This window comes from Giraffa tippelskirchi, chromosome 2 (assembly GCF_054371585.1).
Source record: "Giraffa tippelskirchi isolate mGirTip1 chromosome 2, T2T-mGirTip1v1.2.pri, whole genome shotgun sequence".
Lineage (NCBI taxonomy): Eukaryota > Metazoa > Chordata > Mammalia > Artiodactyla > Giraffidae > Giraffa > Giraffa tippelskirchi.
This window is the reverse complement of record NC_137276.1, coordinates 79,134,965-79,155,958: the sequence shown is the minus strand read 5'-3', so window position 1 is coordinate 79,155,958 and position 20,994 is coordinate 79,134,965. Positions and strand designations below refer to the sequence as shown.

General features: G+C 49.4%; 1 protein-coding gene across 4 annotated transcripts; it reads left to right on the top strand.

Annotated features, from left to right (window-relative positions):
* Positions 1-3,489: 3,489 nt before the first annotated feature.
* Positions 3,490-20,680, top strand: LOC145538008 (ral guanine nucleotide dissociation stimulator-like). Of its 4 annotated transcripts, XM_081569224.1 has the most exons (11): positions 3,490-3,718; positions 3,973-4,178; positions 4,592-4,702; positions 5,338-5,531; positions 6,147-6,206; positions 7,135-7,328; positions 13,702-13,761; positions 14,689-14,877; positions 15,489-15,588; positions 15,850-19,076; positions 19,694-20,680. In XM_081569224.1, the coding sequence occupies exons 1-7, from the start codon at positions 3,571-3,573 to the stop codon at positions 13,755-13,757; spliced, it is 969 nt and encodes a 322-aa protein (XP_081425350.1). In that variant the 5' UTR covers positions 3,490-3,570; the 3' UTR covers positions 13,758-13,761; positions 14,689-14,877; positions 15,489-15,588; positions 15,850-19,076; positions 19,694-20,680. The 4 variants fall into 4 exon arrangements, with proteins under 4 accessions (XP_081425350.1, XP_081425349.1, XP_081425348.1 ...); XM_081569223.1 differs by lacking the exons at positions 13,702-13,761; positions 14,689-14,877; positions 15,489-15,588; positions 15,850-19,076; positions 19,694-20,680 and adding an exon at positions 7,608-8,290; XM_081569222.1 differs by lacking the exons at positions 13,702-13,761; positions 14,689-14,877; positions 15,489-15,588; positions 15,850-19,076; positions 19,694-20,680 and adding an exon at positions 7,602-8,290.
* The last annotated feature ends 314 nt before the right edge of the window (positions 20,681-20,994 follow it).

The window sequence follows — 20,994 nt, the reverse complement described above, 5'->3', positions numbered from 1 at the left end:
ACAACATACCGTATTTGTATTTTTCTGATTTATTTCACTAAGCATAGTAGTCTCCAGATGTATCCATGTTTTACAAATGGCAAATTTTCACTCTTTTCTATAGCTAAATAGTATTCCATTGTGTATGTGTATGTAATTTATTTTAATCAACTCATATGCTGCTGAACATTTAGATGCTTCCACATCTTAGCTATTGTAAATAGTGTGGTACAAACATTGGAGCCCATGTACATTTTTGAATTAGTGTTTTTATTTTCTTCAGATACGTATACCCAGGAGTGAAAGTGCTGGATCTTGAGGTAATTTTAGTTTTTGGTTTTTGAAGAACCTCCATGATGTTTTGCATACTGGCTGTACGATTTTACTTTCCCACCAACAGTGCAAAGGTTCCTTTTCCTCTACATACTCCCCAGCATGTTATTTCTGAGCTTTTTGTTGATAGCATGTGGTCAGTGATACTGCATTGCAGTTTGGATTTGAGTTTCTCTAGGGATTTAGAATGTTGAGCATCTTTTCCTGTGCCTGTTGGCCATTTGTATATCTTCTTTGGAAAAATGTCTATTTAGATGTTCTGCCCTTTTAAAAATGAGATTTGTTTTGTTTGCTTGTGAGTTGTATAAGTTCTTTTTTAATTTAATTTATATTTTTTACTGCAGAGTAGTTGATTTACAATCTTGTATTAGTTTCCGGTATACAACAAAGTGATTGAGTTATATATATATATATATCAATTCTTTTTCAGATTCTTTTCCCTTGTAGATTAGTACCAAATATTGTGGAGAATTCCTTGTGCTATACAGTAGGCCCTTGTTGATTATTTTGTGTATACTAGCGTCTGTGTGTTAATCTCAACCTCCTAATTTCTCCCTCCCTCCACCTGTCCCATTTGGTAATCGTAAGTTTGTTTTTAAAATTTGCGTGTCAGTTTCTATTTTGTGAATAAGTTCATCTGTATCTCTTTTTTAGATTCTACATATTAGCAATATCATATGATAATTGTCTTTCTCTGTCAACTGACTTTACTTCTATGATCATCTCCAGGTGCATCCAAGCTGCTGCAAATGGCATTATTCATTCTTTTCATGGCTAAGTAGTATCCTACTGTGTCTATGTACCACATCTTCTTTGTCCATTTGGCAGTGGACGTTTAGGTTGCTTCCACATCTTAGGCATTGTAACTAGTAGTGCATTATCTTTTCAATGTACACCTTTCTCCAAATATTATGTCCAGGAGTGAGGTTGCTGGATCATGAGGTAGTCTTATTTTTTGAAGAGCCTTCATACTGTTTTCCATACTGGCTACACCAATTTACATTCCCACCAACAGTGTTCAAGTGTTTCTTTTTCTTTTTTTTTTTTCTTTTTTTTATTTTTATTTATTTATTTTTTTTAATAAATTTATTTATTTTAGTTGGGGGCTAATTACTTTACAATATTGTAATAGTTTTTGCCATACATTGACATGAATCAGCCATGGGTTTACATTTGTTCCCCTTCCTGGACCCCCCACCCACCTTCCTCCCCATCCCATCCCTCTGGGTCATCCCATTGCCCCGGCCCTGAGCCCTTGTCTCATGCAAAAGAAAAGAAAAGAAAAGAAAAAAAAAGAAAAGAAAGTGTTTCTTTTTCTTCACATCCTCGCCATAATTTATTTGTGTTCTTCTTGATGATGGCTATTTTGGGAGATGCAAGGGGTAACTTCTGTTGGTGTGGATTTGCATTTCTTTGATGTTTACAAATGTAGAGCATCTTTTCCTGTGCCTCTTTGCCATCTGTATATCTTCTTTGGAAAAGATGGCTATTGAGACCTTTGGCCCTCTTTTAAGTGAAGTTAGTTTTTTGTTTGCTATTCAGTGGTATGAATTCTTTATATATTTTAGATATTAACCCCTTAGAAAATATATGAATTGCAAATATCTTCTCCCATTTCATTTCATTTCATTTCTCTGTTTCATTGTGTTGACCTCTGCTATAATTCCACTTGTTACTTTTTGCTTCCATTTCTTATGTTTTTAGGATCAGATCCAAAAATCATTTTTGAGATGGTTGGTCAAGAGCTTTCTACCTGATTTTTTTTCTAGTTCTGTGGTTTCAGGTCTTCTACTCAAGGCTTAATGCATTTTGAGTTTAGTTCTCTGTATATTGGAAGAGAGTGGTCCAGTTTGATCGCTTTGCACATAAGTGTCCAGTTTTCCCAGTATCATTGATTGCAGAGACTGTCCTTACCTACCCTTTATATTTTTGGCTTGTTTGTTGGTGGAGAAGGGAATGGCAAACCGCTTGAGTGTTCTTGCCTTGAGAATCCCATGAACAGTATGAAAGGCAAAAAGATATGATACGGAAAGATGAACTCCAAGGTCAGTAAGTGCTCAGTATGTCACTGGAGAAGAGTGGAGAAATAACTCCAGAGAGAATGAAGAGATGGAGCCAAAGCGAAAACGACGCCCGATTGTGGTTGTGATTGGTGATGGGAGTGAAGTCCGATGTTATAAAGAACAGTATTGCATGAGAACCTGGAATGTTATGTCCATGAATCAAGGTAAATTGGAAATGGTCAAAGAGAACATGGAAAGAGTGGACGTCGAGATTTTAGGAATCAGTGAACTAAAATGGACTGGAATGGGTGAATTTAATTCAAATGAACATTACATCTACTACTGTGGGCAAGAATCCCTTGGAAGAAATGGAGTAGCCCTCATAGTCAACCAAAGGGTCTGAAAAGCTGTACTTGGGTGCAATCTCAAAACTGACGAAGTTATTTAAGGGCAGGAACATAAAGGCCACAACAGATGAGACGGTCAAGTCTGTGTGGCAGATGACAGGCTGCGAGCACCAGTTTGTCCCTGGGCCTCTGTGTGTCCAGTCTGAGATGCTGAGCCTGCTGGGCTGTGAGCCCCGTGAAGGCAGCTGTGTCATCACGGCCTGCACTATGGTGATGGGTGTGGACAGTGGGGCCAGACTATGTGAGTCTGTCATCCCAGCTGCAGCCCCTGCCGCCTTTAAGGCCTTGTGTCACAGGGTCTTGACCTCCTTGGCCAAAGCTGAAACCCCTCTCATCAGGTTTGCTGTGGAAATTAGAAACTCTCAGATCTTAGGAAGCTGTTACCTAACCCTCCTTACAGGGCAGTCTTCTTCTGGCCTACCAGAGTGAGCAATGTGTTCCACACACACACGCACACTCACACTGACATTTAATAAGGACTGTGGGATGAGATCCGGAGAAGGCAATGGCAACCCACTCCAGTACTCTTGCCTGGAAAATCCCATTGAATGCAGAGCCTGGTAGGCTATAGTCCATGGGGTCGCAAAGATTCGGACACGACTGTGCGACTTCACTTTCATTTTTCATTTTCATGCATTGGAGAAGCAAATGGCAACCCACTCCAGTGTTCTTGCCTGGAGAATTCCAGGGACCTGGGAGCTTGGTGGGCTGCTGTGTGTGGGGTCACACAGAGTCAGATACGACTGAACCTACATAGCAGCAGCAGCGGGAGTGGGATGAGAACAGAAGAGGAACAAACATGTGGGAGGTAATAGGAGGACAAGAAAGAGACTGGAGGCACTGCCTGCATGGGTCACAACTCCCACATGTTCCACGTCTTTTCCCACCTCTGTCTGAGAGCATCCCTAGATGTCCACACGGGCATCATCCTCGTGTGCACGTGGGGACACGGACAGGCCTTGAGAGACACAAGGATTCATCCAGGATGGAGAAGAGGTAGGAATCGGGAGGCAAGACTGGACCCAGGTCTGTCTACCCAGAGCTGCACCCAGACCCTGCCCAGGAGCTGTGTGGAGGGCTGTGTGGTGCAACTGTGTGAGAACCGGGGCTGCGTGGATGAGGGGTGAGCGGTCAGTATCCCGAGGGCTATATGTACATCTGTCAACTGTGAGTTCAAGGAAGGGGCCCCTGGGTGGTGAAGTCACTTCCTTGTCGGCAGACCCTAACAGAACTCGGAACCCTGTAACCAGGCAGCCACGTTCTAGCAACAGCGCCACAGCCAGTTGGGGCTCACTTGGCTGGAGAGACTTCATCCAGAAGGATGTTCTCCTGCTGTGTCTCGACTGACCAGGGCTTCTGCTTCAGGAAACCCTGGAGGGAGAGGTTTTTCAGATGTTTCAGGCGGTTCAGCGCTCAACCTGGATGCCTCTGGTCCTTTAGCAGGAGGTCCCCAAAGGTAACAGCAGGCAACCTAGAGGTGGCCCCACCAGGCCTGGCCGCCACCGGGAGCCCTCCCTGGGCAGCGCCAGCTGCCCTCATCTCCAGGTGTGGGGAAGTGGGACTTGAGGGGAGGTTCTCCCTCTGGGCAGGAACAGGTTGGTGGGCACATCGTGACCTGGTGGTCCGATCACCATCACACCTGAGGACAGGCTGGCAGTGGGGAAAGAGGATCCCTGAGGTGCTCTTCTCTGTGCCAGTGTGGATCCAAGGCCCTCAGGCGGTCGGGTGTCTTCTTCCTCGGTGGAGGTCTGTGCAGAGAGTGGTGGGCATGTGTCTGGAGGGGAGAGGTCTGGGGGTCCAAGAAGCACCACAGACAGCTGGCTGGTGGCCTGAGACTTTCTGCCTGGCTGGCGGGCACTGTGTTCACAGGGCTCCTCCCGAGACTGCGGACAGGCGCCGGTCTACGGAGCCCCCTGCTCCATCTCCCCGCACGAGGGGCAGGAGCCTCACAGCAGCATCAGAGCCCAGGGCGGGCAGAGGGTGAGTGCCAGCCGGGAGGAGACCCTCCAGCCAGGAAGTTCCGGGTCCCAGAGCCACCCTGGCGCTCCCCTGGGTCCCTCCTAGAGGCCTGCTCCCAAAGGAACCTGGGAGTGTCAGGTGTGCGACTCGCCCTCGCGGCCCAGGCCCTGAGGTGTCCAGATGCAAAAATCACTGTTTACGTCCATGTGGGAATCTCAGAAGGAGATTGTGATAGGATTTCACTTGATGTTCCCCAAGGAGCCTTTCCACATGTTTCTACAGTGTATCCTGTATTAACTCCATCCCCACGTATCCATGTGGGCCTGAGAACCCTGATGCCTCTCACCCCAGGATCAGCCCCTGTCACCCCAGTTCTCACCCCCAAAATGGGATGTTTTGGTCACAACCACAGGGATGACGCAGTTAACACACGGGGAGCTGTCCAGTACAAACTGCCCTGAGACGCTAACACACGTAACCATGGCCCTTTGCCAGTTCAGTCGTGATACCAGGACGTTTATTCTGTGGCGGGAACTCCTTGCCCTCCCCCTGCCATGAGTCCCGAGGGTTGGGGACTCAGTCTGAGCTCCAGCCCCTGCCTTCCTGGAGTCTTTGGTGCGGCCTCTAACTCTTGTCTCTTCCTTGTTCCACCCCAGGGGGAAAATGTGTCCCCAGGGGATAGGAATGAGGCCTGCAGGTTGTGGAGCGTGCAGAGACGAATACTGGAGACGTTGGTGGGCAACCTGGTGCCTGCCTTCCTGGGCGGTGACCCCTCCTACCTCCCCAGATTCCTGGGCACCTACAGGGCTTTTGGCACCCCCCAGCAGCTGCTGGACCTTCTCTTCATGAGGTGAGCACTTCCCCTCCCCTACTGGGGACTTGGGGGGACCCGGTCGCCTTCCAGCTGTGAGTCGTGGGAATGGCTCTCCACCTCTCTGACCCCAGTGGCCCCCTCTGCACACAGAGGGTAAAGGGAGGAGCCGATCCCAGGGTGATTGTGGGGACTACGTGGGTGCGTCCTGGAAAGGGCTTTCTGGGCGCCTGGACCCCTGGTAAGCTGTGATTGTGCTGAGTCATCTCGTTCCTCCTCCCTTCGAGGAAGCCTGTGTCTCGGTGGTCTCTGAGCCTTTGACTTTGTCCCAAGCGTTTTCCCGATTGCAAGGTGAGGTGTGAGAGGTCCCCTGTCCTGGGGCAGTGAGAGCAGGGCTCCCTGGGAGTGATGAGTAACGCCCCAGGCACTTGGATGGGGCCGGTTGGGCTCATTCGTTCTTGAAATATAGAGGAAGGTGCACGAGGTGCAGGCACTTTTCTGGGAACAAGCGTCATGTAATGCATGGAGCAGACAGCAGTCCTGCCCCCCAGGGCATCAGTTCTCTCAGTGAGGGGGGGAAGCCTGTCACCCTAGCCATCACATGCGGGGCATGTCTCCAGTACTGTCCATGTGACGCCTCCCTGGCTCCTGTAGGTACGGAGGCATCCTCCCTTACTGCGATGAGGAAGGTGGACCCCTGCAGCAGCTGAAAATGTGAGTGGATTTTGATTCAAGAGGGACTGACTCCCTTCCCCAGAGAACTACCCGGACTCTTGGGGTTGCTGGATGGGCAGGGCTGGCAGAATCCTGGATCCCACATAGCTTCTGGTTCCCACTGGAGGTCAAGGTCTAGGGGGCTTCTCCTGCAAAACAGGAAAGGAGGCCAAGAGAGCTGTGGAGGGGTCTGGCATGCTGTGAGCAGCCTCTGGGAGGTCAGAGGTCAGAGTCTACCCCATGAGAGTCTACAACCGTCGCCTGTCCATCCCAGTGTTGCCTCTACCCCCAATCCTGGGACCCAGAACACAAAGTGTGGAGAGCATCCTGCTGACCGTGTGCTGGAACCTCAGCGGGTGCTCAGGGGACCCATGACACTCAGGGGACAGCTGAGCGATCGCTAGTGAAGGATGAGTGTCAGTGGTGGCAGGAGACATAGGCGCGTCCCCAGTGGACGAGGCAGCCTATAGATGTAGGAAGTAAATCTGAGGTGTTAGGAGGCCTGCAGGAAGCCTGGGTAGATGACAGAGTCTGTGTGTACCCTCCTGGGCCAGATCCTCCTGGGACCCCTACGTGTTCCCGAGATGCAGTGACCAGAGTAGATGCCCTGCCTGCCCTCGCAGTGTTGACAGCAGGGGGAGGGGCAGGGCAAGGGACAGTACGCTGAGCCAGGCTGCCCTGAAGAAGTGGACAGATGGTGACACTGTGGATCAAGGGCTGGCACTTGAGCAGGCTCGTTGGCGGCCCCGCCCCTGTGTCCAGGCCTCCTCTGCCTGTTCTGCCAGGTGAGATGAGCCGTGGAGGAGAACTGACCTCTGGATGGGCAGAGGCAGAAGGCGCAGAGGCCCAGGTCCCCGCAGGGCAGCCCTGGAGTGCAGTGTGCCGGGAAGGCCAGGTCTCTGACGGCTACCCACGTGACTCCCCCCAGGGCCATGTCCTCCATCCTGAGCACCTGGCTGCACCTTTACCCTGAGGATTTCCAGCAGCCCCCAGAATTTCCCTGCCTCAAGATGCTCCTCGCTTACATAGAGCTCTACATGCCTGCCTCGGACCTGGAGCAGCGAGCCCGCCATCTCCTGGCACAGCTGGAGACCCTGGAGCCCACTGAGGCAGAGGGGCATGGTGAGGAGGACTCGGGCTGGGTGAGGAGGACGGGGCCGAATAAGGAAGGGAGGGAGCTGGGCCACACAGAGCAGAGCCTTCTGAGGCTGGAACTAGGCCAGGAGCATTGAGGAAGCTCCTCAGATCACTATTCCCCTGGACTGCAGCCTGGGAAGACTTCCTGGGGTTAGGGGGCATCTTGGATTGAGATTTCAGGGCTAAGCAGCGAGTAGGTTCCTGTCTTTGGGATGCATGGACAAGCAGTCTTACTGACAGTGCTTTCTCTTCTGGGAGATACAGCCCCCGCTGGAGAAGCAGCTCTGGAAACATCACCAAACCTAGAGCCAGCAGCACCCCTAGTAACTGCCACAGCTCTACAGTTAGAGCAGACTGAAAGCCCAGCTCCTGCTCAAGGTCAAGCTCTACCTCATGTAACCATGCCAGCTCCAAACCCAGAGCTGCAGCATACTCATGCTGTGGCTCTCAATGAAGCGAGGAAGTGAGGAAAAGGACCTCCAGGCTCGACTTCTAGATGCAGAGAACGTGCAAGAAACAGCCCTCTTCCTCCTTCCGATCTTCAATCACCCAGAAATCCTGTGCCTGGGCTGCTTCTGTAGCCTCAGTCCCCAGGCTTAAGCCATCGTCGGCCAGGGCACTGCCTTGGCTCTGGAGCTCCTTCGTGCTTTGCAGTCAGCTGTGGCTCCGGTGTTATCCACCTGTGGTTCTAGAGACCCCAACAGACCCAGCTCTTCTAGCAGCTGAGGCGCTGGAGCCAGCTCCTCCCCTAATATCCCTGGAGCTGCTCCCAGATCGTCAGCAAGCCTCGCCTGGGAAAGGCAGATGGTGTGCTGCCCCAATGCCTGCACCAGCCCTGGAGCCTGTCTCTTCACCCCTATAATTCCCTCTCTTAACATGTGTTTTGGTTTTTTTAGTACATATATAAACTTACTTTTTCTATGAAATAAACTTAGATAGAAATTGAATTCTTTGACTTTTTCAATTGTGTGTGTGAGCGGCATGGAGACCATTCACGACGATCCATGAACACGTCTGTTCTCTATTGCACAGCATCTGCGTCCTATTTGACGACGAATAATCCTGCAGTCTGGGAGAGCAGTGCATTCGACTCTCCCCTCATCTGTTGATGGACATGGGGACTATTTTCCCCTTTGGGCTCTTGTGCCTAGTGCTGCTCTGAACCCTTGTGTGCAGGCTTGTGACTTTGTGTGTGTGCTACTTCCGGGTATTGTCGTAGGAGTGGAATGTGGGTGTCGACTGAATACCATGTAGTCAACTTTTGGAGGCCCTGTGGCAGGAGTGTTCCATTAGTGTTTCCATTTCCGCTTCTTCATCAGTGTTGCAGTTTCCTCTCTGCCACACATTTCCCCCGCCTGGTCCCTCATTCTGGGAAGCCGCCTCTGAGGAGGCCCTTGTGGCCCGCCCCTGAATGAAGCGGCTCGTGTCTCAGCTGAGTCCACAGCCTCAAACCCCTGGGAGACACTGGCAGAGGCCTGCGGCTGAGTCATGGTCCGTTCCTGCACCAACGACAGTGTGACATCCAGCCTGTGGTCATCGCCTTGCTTCTGCTGGATCTGTCACCACCCCAGACCCACTCCTCCTCTGACCCACATGCCCTAGTCTCACTTCTTCTGACGTTAGTGCGAGTGTCGTGTATATTTGTGTGGACGCCCAGAGACATCTCATCCAGATGAGTGGGGATGTTCTGGGGTTCTTGGCTCTCTTAATTCCCAAAGCCAAGCCAGGGTGTGTGGTGCAGCCCTAGCCTAGGGTGGCCTGAGACTCTGCCCCTGCTCCGGGCCCGGGGTTTTCCCACTCCTATCTGGGCTTCAGTTTTCCAAATGTACAGTGACCCGTTAAGCAAGGGGCGCTCAAAGCCTGCACACCGTCTGCCCAGCCTCCCACAGCTCTGGGTGCTTTACGGCTGGGTGACAGAAGCAATCCTAGGCCTCCCTAGTAGTTGGAAGGCACCCCTCAATGGCTCTGTGGGCCTCTCTTTGCTGCGGTGAGGGAGAGGGTTCAGACTCACTTAACTTCGTGCACTGAAGGATAAGGAGCGTTTCCCCAAGAACGGCTGAGGCACTGTGACTGATGGAAGATGACTTGAACGTGGACCACGTGCAAGAATGTGATGTGCAGAATAGACGGCGATCTTTACTCATGGTGCTTACGCGAGGAGATCTCTCCGAAACGGGGATTGTCACGTTGAAGTTCACACAGTGTTTTAACTAACACAAGTAATATTTTCCTTGATAGTACGTATTGTATTTTAGAGGACAACTGAAATAATAATGTTTGGCTCATGCAGATGAATCCCATTATGGAAGTGGATCGGGCAAAGAGTGGGCCAGGCGCCTCAGTAAACACAGACTAAGTTGCCCTGTGGTCTAAGAGGAAATCGACTGATTGGCCCCCACAGTTGTCATGACCCAGGGTTCCTCAGGTGTAATTACCCCAGGAGCTTGTGCGGGGAGCCCCAAACACCTTCAGTCCTGACTGCCTTCTAAGTCCGATCCCTGGGGCCTACGCCTCGGAGGGCAGCCTTCTGCAGTGTGGACGTCTGCAGACTGGGCATGAAGCCAGTGGCAGCTTCGATGCCTGAGAGCAATTCTCGCAGGTGTCCCCGCTTTCTACGGTAACAGCAAGTCTGTTCCTTTCCGCCTAGATCCGTGTGGGCATTTTTCTCCGGCTGGTTCAGAGTGGAGGTGAGAGCCATTGCTGGCACTTCCGTCTTTCCTGGTCTTTTCCTGACTCTTGTCCTCTACCTCCCTGCCATCATAAAGTGTCTGAGCCAGTCACAACAGGTTATCTAAGACTGATTTGGTCCATACGCCTGTTGTAGTAGCTTCCTGCGGATATCTGGAGCCCACCGAGTGAGAAATCTATCTTTTGAGATCATTCCTCCCTCTGCACTTTCGGGATCCATCTCAGTGAATCTGCGAAAGGCTCCTGTAGTCTATCTAGGTATTTACCAGGAGCTTCCTTCTCTTCCTGTCCTATGTTTGCCAACTTGGCATCGTTTAACGTCTTAGAGCGCACTCGCTTGAGTCCTGACAAAGTGACTCTGATCGCATCTTCCTTTAGCCATGTTCGAATCCCAGTGTGATTCTGTTGTGGGGGAGTCTGATTCCTAGTAGGGAAGGCGGCTATCTCAGCCTCTGCCTCTTCTGAGGATCCCTTACCAAGCCATCCATCCCCATATGCAATCCCTGCACGGGGTCCCCCTGCTGGGCAACCTGCTGCCACTGGCCTACATGAAGGAACTCAGCGGAGCTCCCCTCATAGTTAGTTTACTTGCAAACATTCATGCCGAGGAAAAGCAGCCAGATACAGAACTATTTCATTTCTGAAGAAAACAGGTCAGAGATTGCTTGGGGATGGGTGGGAGGCGTGGCTGACAAGGGGCATGAAGCAAGCTTGGGCAGCCGTCTGTATGTCTTGATCTTAATTCAGCTAAAGCTTTTCTGGGTATATACACGTGTCCAAACTTACTGAACTGTACACTTTAGGCATGTGGGTTTTTGTGTTGTTTGAAACCTCATCTGTACATCCATGAAGCTGTGAATAAAGCAGCACAGAGGGAAGGATATGAAGCATAGATTTCCCCAGTCGGTGCTGAGAGGTGAGGCCCCTGGTGCTACGGAAAGTCCATACTCCTGGTCCCCCATGCCGGGTGTCCGCGAAGCCCCAGGGGAATTGTCCTTCCTGCAAGGGTGCCAGGAATTCTCAGGCTCTGGAAATGGCAAACCCTTGTATGAAATGGGTGGTAGCTGAGAAGGAGCTTTCTCTTCTCATGACCAAAATCTTCATCATCAGGTGAAGTCTTGGATTTTTCAAGTGTTTCCTACGAGTCCATGAGGGGTAACTACTATGTAGCATGGTTTTATCTCGAGTCTCTCTGTGAAGGAACCGTCTCAGCCCCCAGCATCTTAGATCATTGGATTAATTGGGAAAAAGCTAAGTGGATGGGTACGATGGCTCCCCCAGGTGATTCACATTACTGCAATTAACCCATCAAGGCCCTAGCTCCTAGTTAAAAAGGTGCCTTTCATACCACGTAAGGCATGCTACCAGTGAAAAACCTTTCTGTAATAGCAACGGTTGAAAGTCATTGAAAGTCATTGAAAACGCTCTTTGTCTTCAGATTCGGTAAGGTTAGGGGTGTGTTTTGAGATTTACTGAGCATGGCATTTCCTCCTATGGGAGTTTTTCGAACACTGACTGTTTTTGTATTTTAGTTTAAAAAGTTTTTATATTCTTTGTATGTGGTTGCTTTGAACTCGTTGTCTTTTTTTTTTTTTAATTTATTTATTTTAGTTGGGGGCTAATTACTTTACAATATTGTAATAGTTTTTGCCATACATTGACATGAATCAGCCATGAGTTTACATGTGTTCCCCTTCCTGGACCCCTCACCCACCTCCCTCCCCATCCCGTCCCTCTGGGTCATCCCATTGCCCCGGCCCTGAGCCTTTGTCTCATGCATCGAACATGGAATGGTGTTCTGTTTCACATATGATAACATACATGTTTCAATGCTATTCTCCCAGAACGTCCCACCCTCACCTTCTCCCTCAGAGTCCATAAAATTGTTCTATGCATCTGTGTCTCTTATTCTGTCTCGCATATAGGGTTATCGTTACCATCTTTCAAATTCCATATATATGCATTACTATACTGTATTGTTGTTTTTCTTTCTGGCTTACTGCACTCTGTATAATGGGCTCCAGTTTCATCCATCTCAGTAGAACCGTTTCAAATGTATTTTTTTTTTAATGGCTGAGTAATATTCCATTGTGTATATGTACCACAGCTTCCTTATCCATTCGTATGCTGATGGACATCTAGGTTGCTTCCATGTCGTGGCTATTGTAAACAGTGCTGCGATGAACATTGGGGTACACGCGTCTCTTTCAATTCTGGTTTCTTCGGTGTGTATGCCCAGCAGTGGGATTGCTGGATCATATGGCAGTTCTATTCCCAGTTTTTTAAGGAATCTCCACACTGTTCTCCATAGTGGCTGTACTAGTTTGCATTCCCACCAACAGTGTAAGAGGGTTCCCTTTTCTCCACACCCTCTCCAGCATTTATTGCTTGTAGACTTTTGGATAGCAGCCATTCTGACTGGTGTGAAATGATACCTCATTGTGGTTTTGATTTGCATTTCTCTAATAATGAGTGATGTTGAGCATCGTTGTCTTACCTGGTTGAAAACACATGCTTCTATCCATCTCGTACTCTTAACTCATTTCTGCTGGTTTTTTTTTTTTTTTCTTTTATGGCAGCTCTACTTTTTTTTTATTTAGTAAAACTTGGACGTTTTTCCTTAAATTTCAAAATTTAAGTTACACACCTCATTTTTTGTACCTGAGAATGAAGACAAAATTTTAAACAGTGGAAATGCAGGAGGGATTTAATATGGAAACAGTAAACAGGAATAAAACAATTGGAATAGAAACAGTATGTTTGATGGAATCAAGTAAATTTTGGTTTTTGAACAGGAAACTGTAGTCTTTCTTTCTGGAAATTAGATGGACTCTTTCAAGCCAATCAAAATGAGCCTATTATGAGTAAGGTAAATACTTTTCCGAAAAGAATTATATAAAAGAGAATGAGAAATTTCCTCCCTGTATGCTTAACATGATAGGCTATGTGAGTAAGTTTCTGGAAAAAAGACATCATCAAAATTCAATTAAGAAAGGATATATACATATATATATATATATATGTACTGTATGGCCATATTTCCATTCATCTACTGCTGGACACATAGATTGTTTTTATGTCTTGGCCATTGAAAGGAATGCTGCTATGAATATTCGGATGCGCATATCTTTTGAAACTGGCGTATTCTTTTTTTTCGAATATATATATTCAGTAATGGTATTGCTGAATAACACAGTAGTTTTATTTTTAGTGTTTAGAGGAAGCTCCATACTGTCTTCCATACCAGCTACACCCATTTTCGTTTCAACCCCAGTTTCATCTCATTCCTCCTCCCCTCGAGGAAGCCTGTGTCTCGGTGGTCTCTGAGCCTTTGACTTTGTCCCAAAGCGTTTTCCCGATAGCAAGGTGAGGTGTGAGAGGTGCCCTGTCCTGGGGGAGTGAGAGCAGGGGTTCCTGGGAGTGAAGAGTGGCGCCCCAGGCACTCGGATGGGGCCGGTTGGGCTCATTCGTTCTTGAAATATAGAGGAAGGCGCACGAGGTGCAGGCACGTTTCTGGGCACAAGCGTCATGTAATGCATGGAGCAGACAGCAGTCCTGCCCCCCAGGGCATCAGTTGTCTCGGTGAGGGGGGGAAGCCTGTCACACTAGCCATCACATGCGGGGCGTGTCTCCAGTATTGTCCATGTGACGCCTCCCTGGCCTCCTGTAGGTACGGACGCATTGTCCCTTACTGCGATGAGGATGGTGGACCGCTGCAGCAGCTGAAAATGTGAGTGGATTTTGATTCAAGAGGGACTGACTCCCTTCCCCAGAGAACTGCCCGGAGTCTTGGGGTTGCTGGATGGGCAGGGCTGGCAGAATCCTGGATCCCACATAGCTTCTGGTTGCCACTGGGGGCCAAGGTCTGGGGGACTTCTGCAAAAGAGGAAAGGAGGCCAAGAGAGCTGTCGAGGGGTCTGGCATGCTGTGAGCATCCTCTGGGAGGTCAGAGGTCAGAGTCCACCCCATGAGAGTCTACAACCGTTGCCTATCCGTCTCAGTCCTGCCTCTACCCCCGATCCTCGGACCCAGAACACAAAGTGTGGAGAGCATCCTGCTGACCGTGTGCTGGAACCTCAGCGGGTGCTCAGGGGACCCATGACACTCAGGGGACAGCTGAGCCCTTGCTGGTGATGGATGAGTGTCAGTGGCGGCAGGAGACGCAGGCACGTCCCTACTGGACGAGGCAGCCTGTAGAGGTAGGAGGTAAATCTGAGGTGTTAGGAGGCCCGCAGGAAGCCTGGGCAGATAACAGAGTCTTTGTCTACCCTCCTAGGCCAGATCCTCTTGGGACCGCTACGTGTTCCCGAGATGCAGTGACCAGAGTAGACGCCCTGGCTGCCCTCGCAGTGGTGACAACAAGGGGAGGGCCAGGGAGGGGGACAGTGCGCTGGGCCAGTCTGCCGTCAGGAAGCGGACAGATGGTGACACTGTGGATCAAGGGCTGGCACTTGAGCAGGCTGGTTGGCGGACCCGCCCCTGTGTCCAGGCCTCCTCTGCCTGGTCGTCCAGGTGAGATGGGCCGTGGAGGAGAACTGATCTCTGGATGGGCAGGGGCAGAAGGCGCAGAGGCCCAGGTCCCCACAGGGCAGCCCTGGAGTGCAGTGTGCCGGGAAGGCCAGGTCTCTGACTCTGCTGCCCACGTGACTCCCCGCAGGGCGATGTCCTCCATCCTGGGCACCTGGCTGCACCTTTACCCTGAGGATTTCCAGCAGCCCCCAGAAATTCCCTCCCTCAAGATGCTCCTCGCTTACATAGAGCTCAACATGCCTGCCTCGGACCTGAAGCAGCGAGCCCGCCATCTCCTGGCGCAGCTGGAGACCCTTGATCCCACTGAGGCAGAGGGGTATGGTGAGGAGGACTCGGGGTGGGTGAGGAGGACTGGGCCAAATAAGGGAGGGGGCTGGGCCACACAGAGCAGAGCCTTCTGAGGCTGGAGCTAGGCAGGAGCATTGAGGAGGCTCCTCAGATGACTATTCCCCTGGACTGCAGCCTGGGAAGACTTCCTGGGGGTAGGGGGCATCTTGGATTGAGATTTCATGGCTAAGCAGCGAGTAGGTTCCTGTCTTTGGGATCCATGGACAAGCAGTCTTACTGACAGTGCTTTCTCTTCTGGGAGATACAGCACCCACCGGAGAAACAGCTCTGGAAACATCACCAGACCTAGAGCCAGTGGCACCCCTACTAACTGCCACAGCTCCACAGTCAGAGCAAGCTCAAGCCCAGCTCCCATTCAGAGTCAAGGCCTGCATCAAGTAACCATGCCAGCTCCAAACCCAGAGCCACAGCATTCTCACGCGGTGACTCTCACTTAAGCGAGGAAGCGAGGAAAAGTTCTGTACAAAGAGTGGTGGGCATGTGTCTGGACAGGAGATGTCTGGATGTCTGAGAAGCACCACAGACAGCTCGCCAGAGCTCTGAGAGTTTCTGCCTGGCTGCCGGGCACTGTGTTCACAGGGTTTCTCACGGAAGATCAGACAGGACCTGATCCATGGAGGCCCCTGCTCCATCTCCCCGCGCAAGGACCAGGAGCCCCACCCCAGCAAGACTGCCCAGGGTAGGCACATGCTCATGTCCCAGAGGTACCCTGGCCCTCCCCTGGGTCCCTCCTAGAATACTGCTTCCAAACGAACCTGGGCCCCGTCTCCTCTCCCACCCACCCTCAAGGTTCAGGGCCTGACACTTCCAGATGCAAAATCACTGTTCCATCTCCATGTGGGAATCTCAGAAAGAGGCTGTGATAGGATTTCACTTCATGTTCCCCAAGGATCCTTTCCGCATGTTTCTACAGTTAATCCTGTATTAACTCCATCCCCAGGTATCCACGTGGGCCTGAAAATCCTGATGCCTTTCACCCCAGGATCAGCCTCTGTCTTCTCATCCCCAGAATGGGATGATTCCATAACCAACAGGGATGATGCAGTGAACACAAGGAGAGCTGTCAAATACAAACTACTCTAAGATGCTATCACACATAACCATGACCCACCGCCAGTTCACTCAGGGTGCCAGGACATTTATTCTACGGAGGGCACTCCTGCCCCTCCTCCTGCCATGAGTCCTAGAGGCTCGGGGACTCAGTCTGCGCTCTAGCCCCTGCCTTCCTGGTGTCCGTGGTGCTGCCTCTGACTTGTCTCTGTGCTGTGTTCCACCCGAGAGGGAACATGTGTCCCCAGGGAACAGGAATGAGAGCTGCATGATGTGAAATGTCCAAAGACATAGGCTAGAGATGCTGATGGGGAAGCTGGGACCTGTTTTCTGGGCAGCAACCCCCTCCTCCCTCCCCACATTCCTGGCCACCTACAGGGCTTTTGCCACCTACTGTGAGCAATAATCCCTTAGAAGAAATGAAGTATCTCTCATAGTCAACAGGAGAGTGTGAAATGCAGTACTTGGATGCAGTCTCAAAAATGATAGAATGATCTCTGTTCCTTTCCAAGGCAAACCATTCAATATCACAGTAATCCAAGTGTATGCCCCAGCCACTACTGCCAAAGAAGCTGAAGTTGAATGGTTCTGTGAAGAGCTACAAGACCTTCTAGAGGTAACACCAAGAAAAAGATATCCTTTTTATCACAGGGGACTGGAATGCAAAAGTAGGAAGTCAGGAGATACGTGGAGTAACAGGCAAGTTTGGCCTTGGCGTACAAAATGAAGCTGGGCAAGGGCTAACAGAGTTTTGCCAAGAGAACACACTGGTCATAGGAAACACCCTCTTCCAACAACACAGGAGATGACTCTACACATGGACATCACCAGATGGTCCATACCAAAATCAGATTGATTATATTCTTTGCAGCCAGAGATGGAGAAGCTCTGTACTGTAAGCAAAAACAAGTCTGGGAGCTGACTGTGGCTCAGATCATGAACTCTTTATTGCAAAAATTCATACTTAATTTGAAGAAAGTAGGTAAAACCACTATGCAATACAGGTAAAACCTAATCAAATCCCTTACGATTATACAGTGCAAGTGACAAATAGATTCAAGGGATTGGATCCGATAGAGTGCCTGGAGAACTATGGACAGAGGTTCGTAACATTGTATAGGAGGCAGTTATCAAACCATCCCCAAGAAAAAGAAATGCAAAAAGGCAGAATGGTTGTCTGAGGAGGCCTTACAAAATAGCTGAGAAAAGAAGAGAAGCTAAAGGCAAAGGAGAAAAGGAAAGATATACCCATATAAATGCAGAGTTCCAAATAACGGCAAGGAGAGATAAGAAAGCCTTCCTAAGTGAACAATGCAAGAAATAGAGGAAAACAATAGAATGGGAAAGACTAGAGAGCTCTTCAAGAAAATTAGAGATACGAAGGGAATATTTCATGCAAACATGGGCACAATAAATGACAGAAACGGTGTGGATCTAACAGAAGCAGAAGATATTAAGAAGAAGTGGCAAGAATACACAGAAGAAATATCCAAAAAAGATCTTAGTGACCCAGATAACCACGATGGTGTGATCACTACTCGCCTAGAGCCAGACATCTTAGAGTACCAAGTCAAGTGGGCCTTAGGAAGCACCACTATGAACAAAGCTAGTGGATGTAATGGAATTCCAGCTGAGCGATGTCATATCCCAAAAGATGAATGCTGTGAAAGTGTTGCACTCAATATACTAGCAAATTAGGAAACTCAGCATTGTTCATAAGACTGGAAAAGGTCTTTTTTCACTCTAATCCCAAAGAATGACAATGCCAACGAATGTCCAAACTACCACACAATTGCACTCATTTCACATGTTAGCAAAGTAATGCTCAAAATTCGCTAAGCTAGGCTTCAACAGTACATAAACTGAGAACCTCCAGATGTTCAAGCTGGATTTCGAAAAGGCAGAGGAACTAGAGATCAAATTGCCAACATTCATTGGAGGTCATTGAAAAAGCAAGAGAATTCCAGAAAAACATCTACTTCATTGAATACAGTAAAGCCTTTGATTGTGTGGATCATAACAAACTGGAAAATTCTTAAAGAGATAGGAGTACCAGACCACCTCACCTGCCTCCGGAGATCCCTGTATGCAGGTCAGGAAGCAACAATTAGAAGTGGACATGGAACAGTGGATTGATTCCAAGTTGGGAAAGGAGTACATCAAGACTGTACATTGTCACCCTGCTTATTTAACTTATATGCAAAGTACATCATGCAAAATGCGGGGCTGGATGAAGCACAAGCTGGAATCAAGGTTGCTGGGAGAAATATCAATAACCTCAGATATGCAGATGACACCACCCTCATGGCAAAAAGCAAAGAGGAACTAAAGAGCCTCCTGATGAAGAGGAAAGAGGAGAGTGAAAAGGCTGGCTTAAAACTCAACATTCAAAAACTAAGATCATGGCATCCGGTCCCATCACTTCATGGCAAATAAATGAGGAAACAATGGAAACAGGGACAGACTTTTTCTCGGGCTCCAAAATCACTGCAGATGGTGACAGCAGCCATGAAATGAAGACCCTAGCTCCTTGGGAAAAAAAGCTATGACAAACCTATACAGCATTTAAAAAGCAGAGACATTACTTTCCCAACAAAGATCCATATAGTCAAAGCTATGGTTTTTCCAGCAGTCATGTATGGATGTGAGAGTTGGGCCGTAAAGAAGGCTGAGTCCTGAAGAATGGATGCTTTTGAACTGTGGTGTTGGAGAAGGCTCTTGAGAGTCGCTTGGACTGCAAAGGAGATCAAACCAGTCAATCCTAAAGGAAATCAGCCCTGAATATTCATTGGAAGGACTGATGCCGAAGCTGAATCTCCAATACTTTAGCCCCCTGGTGGGAAGAGCTGACTCGCTGGAAAACATTCTGATGGAAGCGAAGAGCCACCTCATTGGGAAAGACTCTGACACTGCAGAGATTGAAGGCAAGGAGAGGGGACAGCAGAGCACAAGACGGTTGGACGGCTTCACTGACTCGATGGACATGAGGTTGAGCAAACTCCAAGGGATAGTGAAGCTCGGGAAAGCCCGTGTGCTGCCATCCACAGGGTTGCAAAAAGTCGGACTAAGTGACTGAACCACAACAACAAAGCAGGTGCTGGACCTTCTCTTCACAAGGTGAGCACTTCCCCCCACCTCTGACACACTGGGGTGTTGGCCCCATTCCAGCTGTGAGTCACAGGAATATCTATCCACCTCTCAGAGCTCCAGTTGGCGCCTCTGCACACGAGAGTAAAGGGAGAACCAGCCCTCAGGGTGAATGTGGGGACTTCCTGGAAAGTTGGAAAGTGCTTTCTGGGGACCTGGCCCCATGGAAAGGTCTGCTGGGGGGACTGTGGTTGTACATAGTCATCATGTTCCTCCTGCCCTCAAGGAAGCCTCTGTCTCAGTTGTCTCTGGCCTTTGACCTTGGGCCGAACTGTTTCCCACTTGCAAGGTGAGTTGTAAGCAATGCCCTGTCCTGGGTTAGTGAGAGCAGGGATCCCTGGGAGTGATCAGTAGTGCCCCAGGCAGTCAGATGGGGCTGGCTGGGCTCATTCATTCTTGAAATAGAGAGGAAGGCCCACAAGGTGCAGGCACTTTTCTAGGAACAAGCATCATGCAATGCATTGAGCAGACAACAGTCCTGCCCCGCAGGGCTTCAGTTCTCCCAGGGGGTCACACTGCCACACTAGCATCACACGTGGGGCGTGTCTCCAGTACTGTCCATGTGATGCCTTCCTGGTCTCATCTAGGTAGGGATGCATTCTCCCTTACTCTGATGAGGACGGCGGACCCCTGCACCAGCTGAAAAATGTGAGTGGGACTTTGATTCAAGACGGAGGGACTCAGTTGTCCAAAGAACCACCAAGTGAGATGTGACATGGAGGAGAACTGGCCTCTGGATGGGCAGGAGCAGAAGGCAAAGAGACCCAGACCCCACAGGGCTGCCTTGGAGCTCAGTGTGGAAGGAAGGCCAGCTCTCCGACACTTCTGCCTACCTGACTCCCCCCAGGGTCATGTCCACCATCCTGGGCACTTAGCTGTACCATTACCATGAGGATTTCCACCAGCCCCCAGGATTTCCCTGCCTGAGGATGCTACTGGCTTAAATAGAGCTCAGCATGTCTGACTCACACCTGGAGCACCGAGCCTGCTATCTTCTGAAACAGCTATGGAGACCCTGGAGCCCACTGAGGCAGAGGGGGATGTGAGGAGGACTTGAGGTGGGTGATGGGGGCAAATGAGGATGGCAGGGAGCCATCCTCATGGACCACACAGAGCAGAGCCTTCTGAGGCTGGAACTGGGCCAGGAGCAATGAGGAGGCTCAGATCCCTATTGCCCTGGACTGCAGTCTGGGAAGACTTTCTGGGGCTGGCATCTTTGAGAGATCATTGAGTGGCAGTGAGAAGCTTTCTTTTCTGTTTTTGGGAGACATGTGGAAAAGCAGTCGTATTGATGATGTTTTCTCTTCTTGGAACTACAGCAGCAGCTCCAGAACAAGCTCTGGAAACATCTCCAGGCCTGGAGCCAACTACACCTCTACTGCCCACCAGAGCTCCAGAGTGAGAGCAAGTCCATTTTTGGTACTTTTTAAAATGTATACTAACGTGTTTATTCTATGATATAAAGTTCACTGAAAATAGAATTTAATAGTTTGATTATCTTAGATTGTACATGTAAATTGCAGTAAGTTCATTCACAATGTTACATAACCCTATTAAATGTCTATTTGAGAACATTTGCACTCTTTTCATTGCTGAATAGTATTCCATTCGGGAAACAGCACATTTGGCTTTCACCTATTGATGGACATCAGGGTTTTCACCTTTGGGTTCTTCTGAACAGCGGTGCTCTGAAATACTTGTGTACAGGCATGTGAATATCTGTGTTCACATGCGTTTGGGTATTGATGTAGGAGGGGAACTATAGGATTGACTGAGAACTGTAGGCTTGTCCTTTTGAGAAACTGCTGAGTGTGTCGTATACAGTGGTTGTACCATTTGACAATCCCCCAGAGTTGAGGTGCAGAACCTCTACTTCTTCATTTGTATT

What these genes read in the sequence shown, in the direction of transcription:
- LOC145538008 (XM_081569222.1), top strand. Translation starts at nt 3,571, where the DNA reads ATGGGTCACAACTCCCACATGTTCCACGTCTTTTCCCACCTCTGTCTG. An exon ending in TTAGCAGGAGGTCCCCAAAG is followed by an intron (nt 4,179 to 4,591) that starts GTAACAGCAGGC and finishes CTGTGTTCACAG; the next exon opens with GGCTCCTCCCGAGACTGCGG. An exon ending in CCCCTGCAGCAGCTGAAAAT is followed by an intron (nt 6,207 to 7,134) that starts GTGAGTGGATTT and finishes GACTCCCCCCAG; the next exon opens with GGCCATGTCCTCCATCCTGA.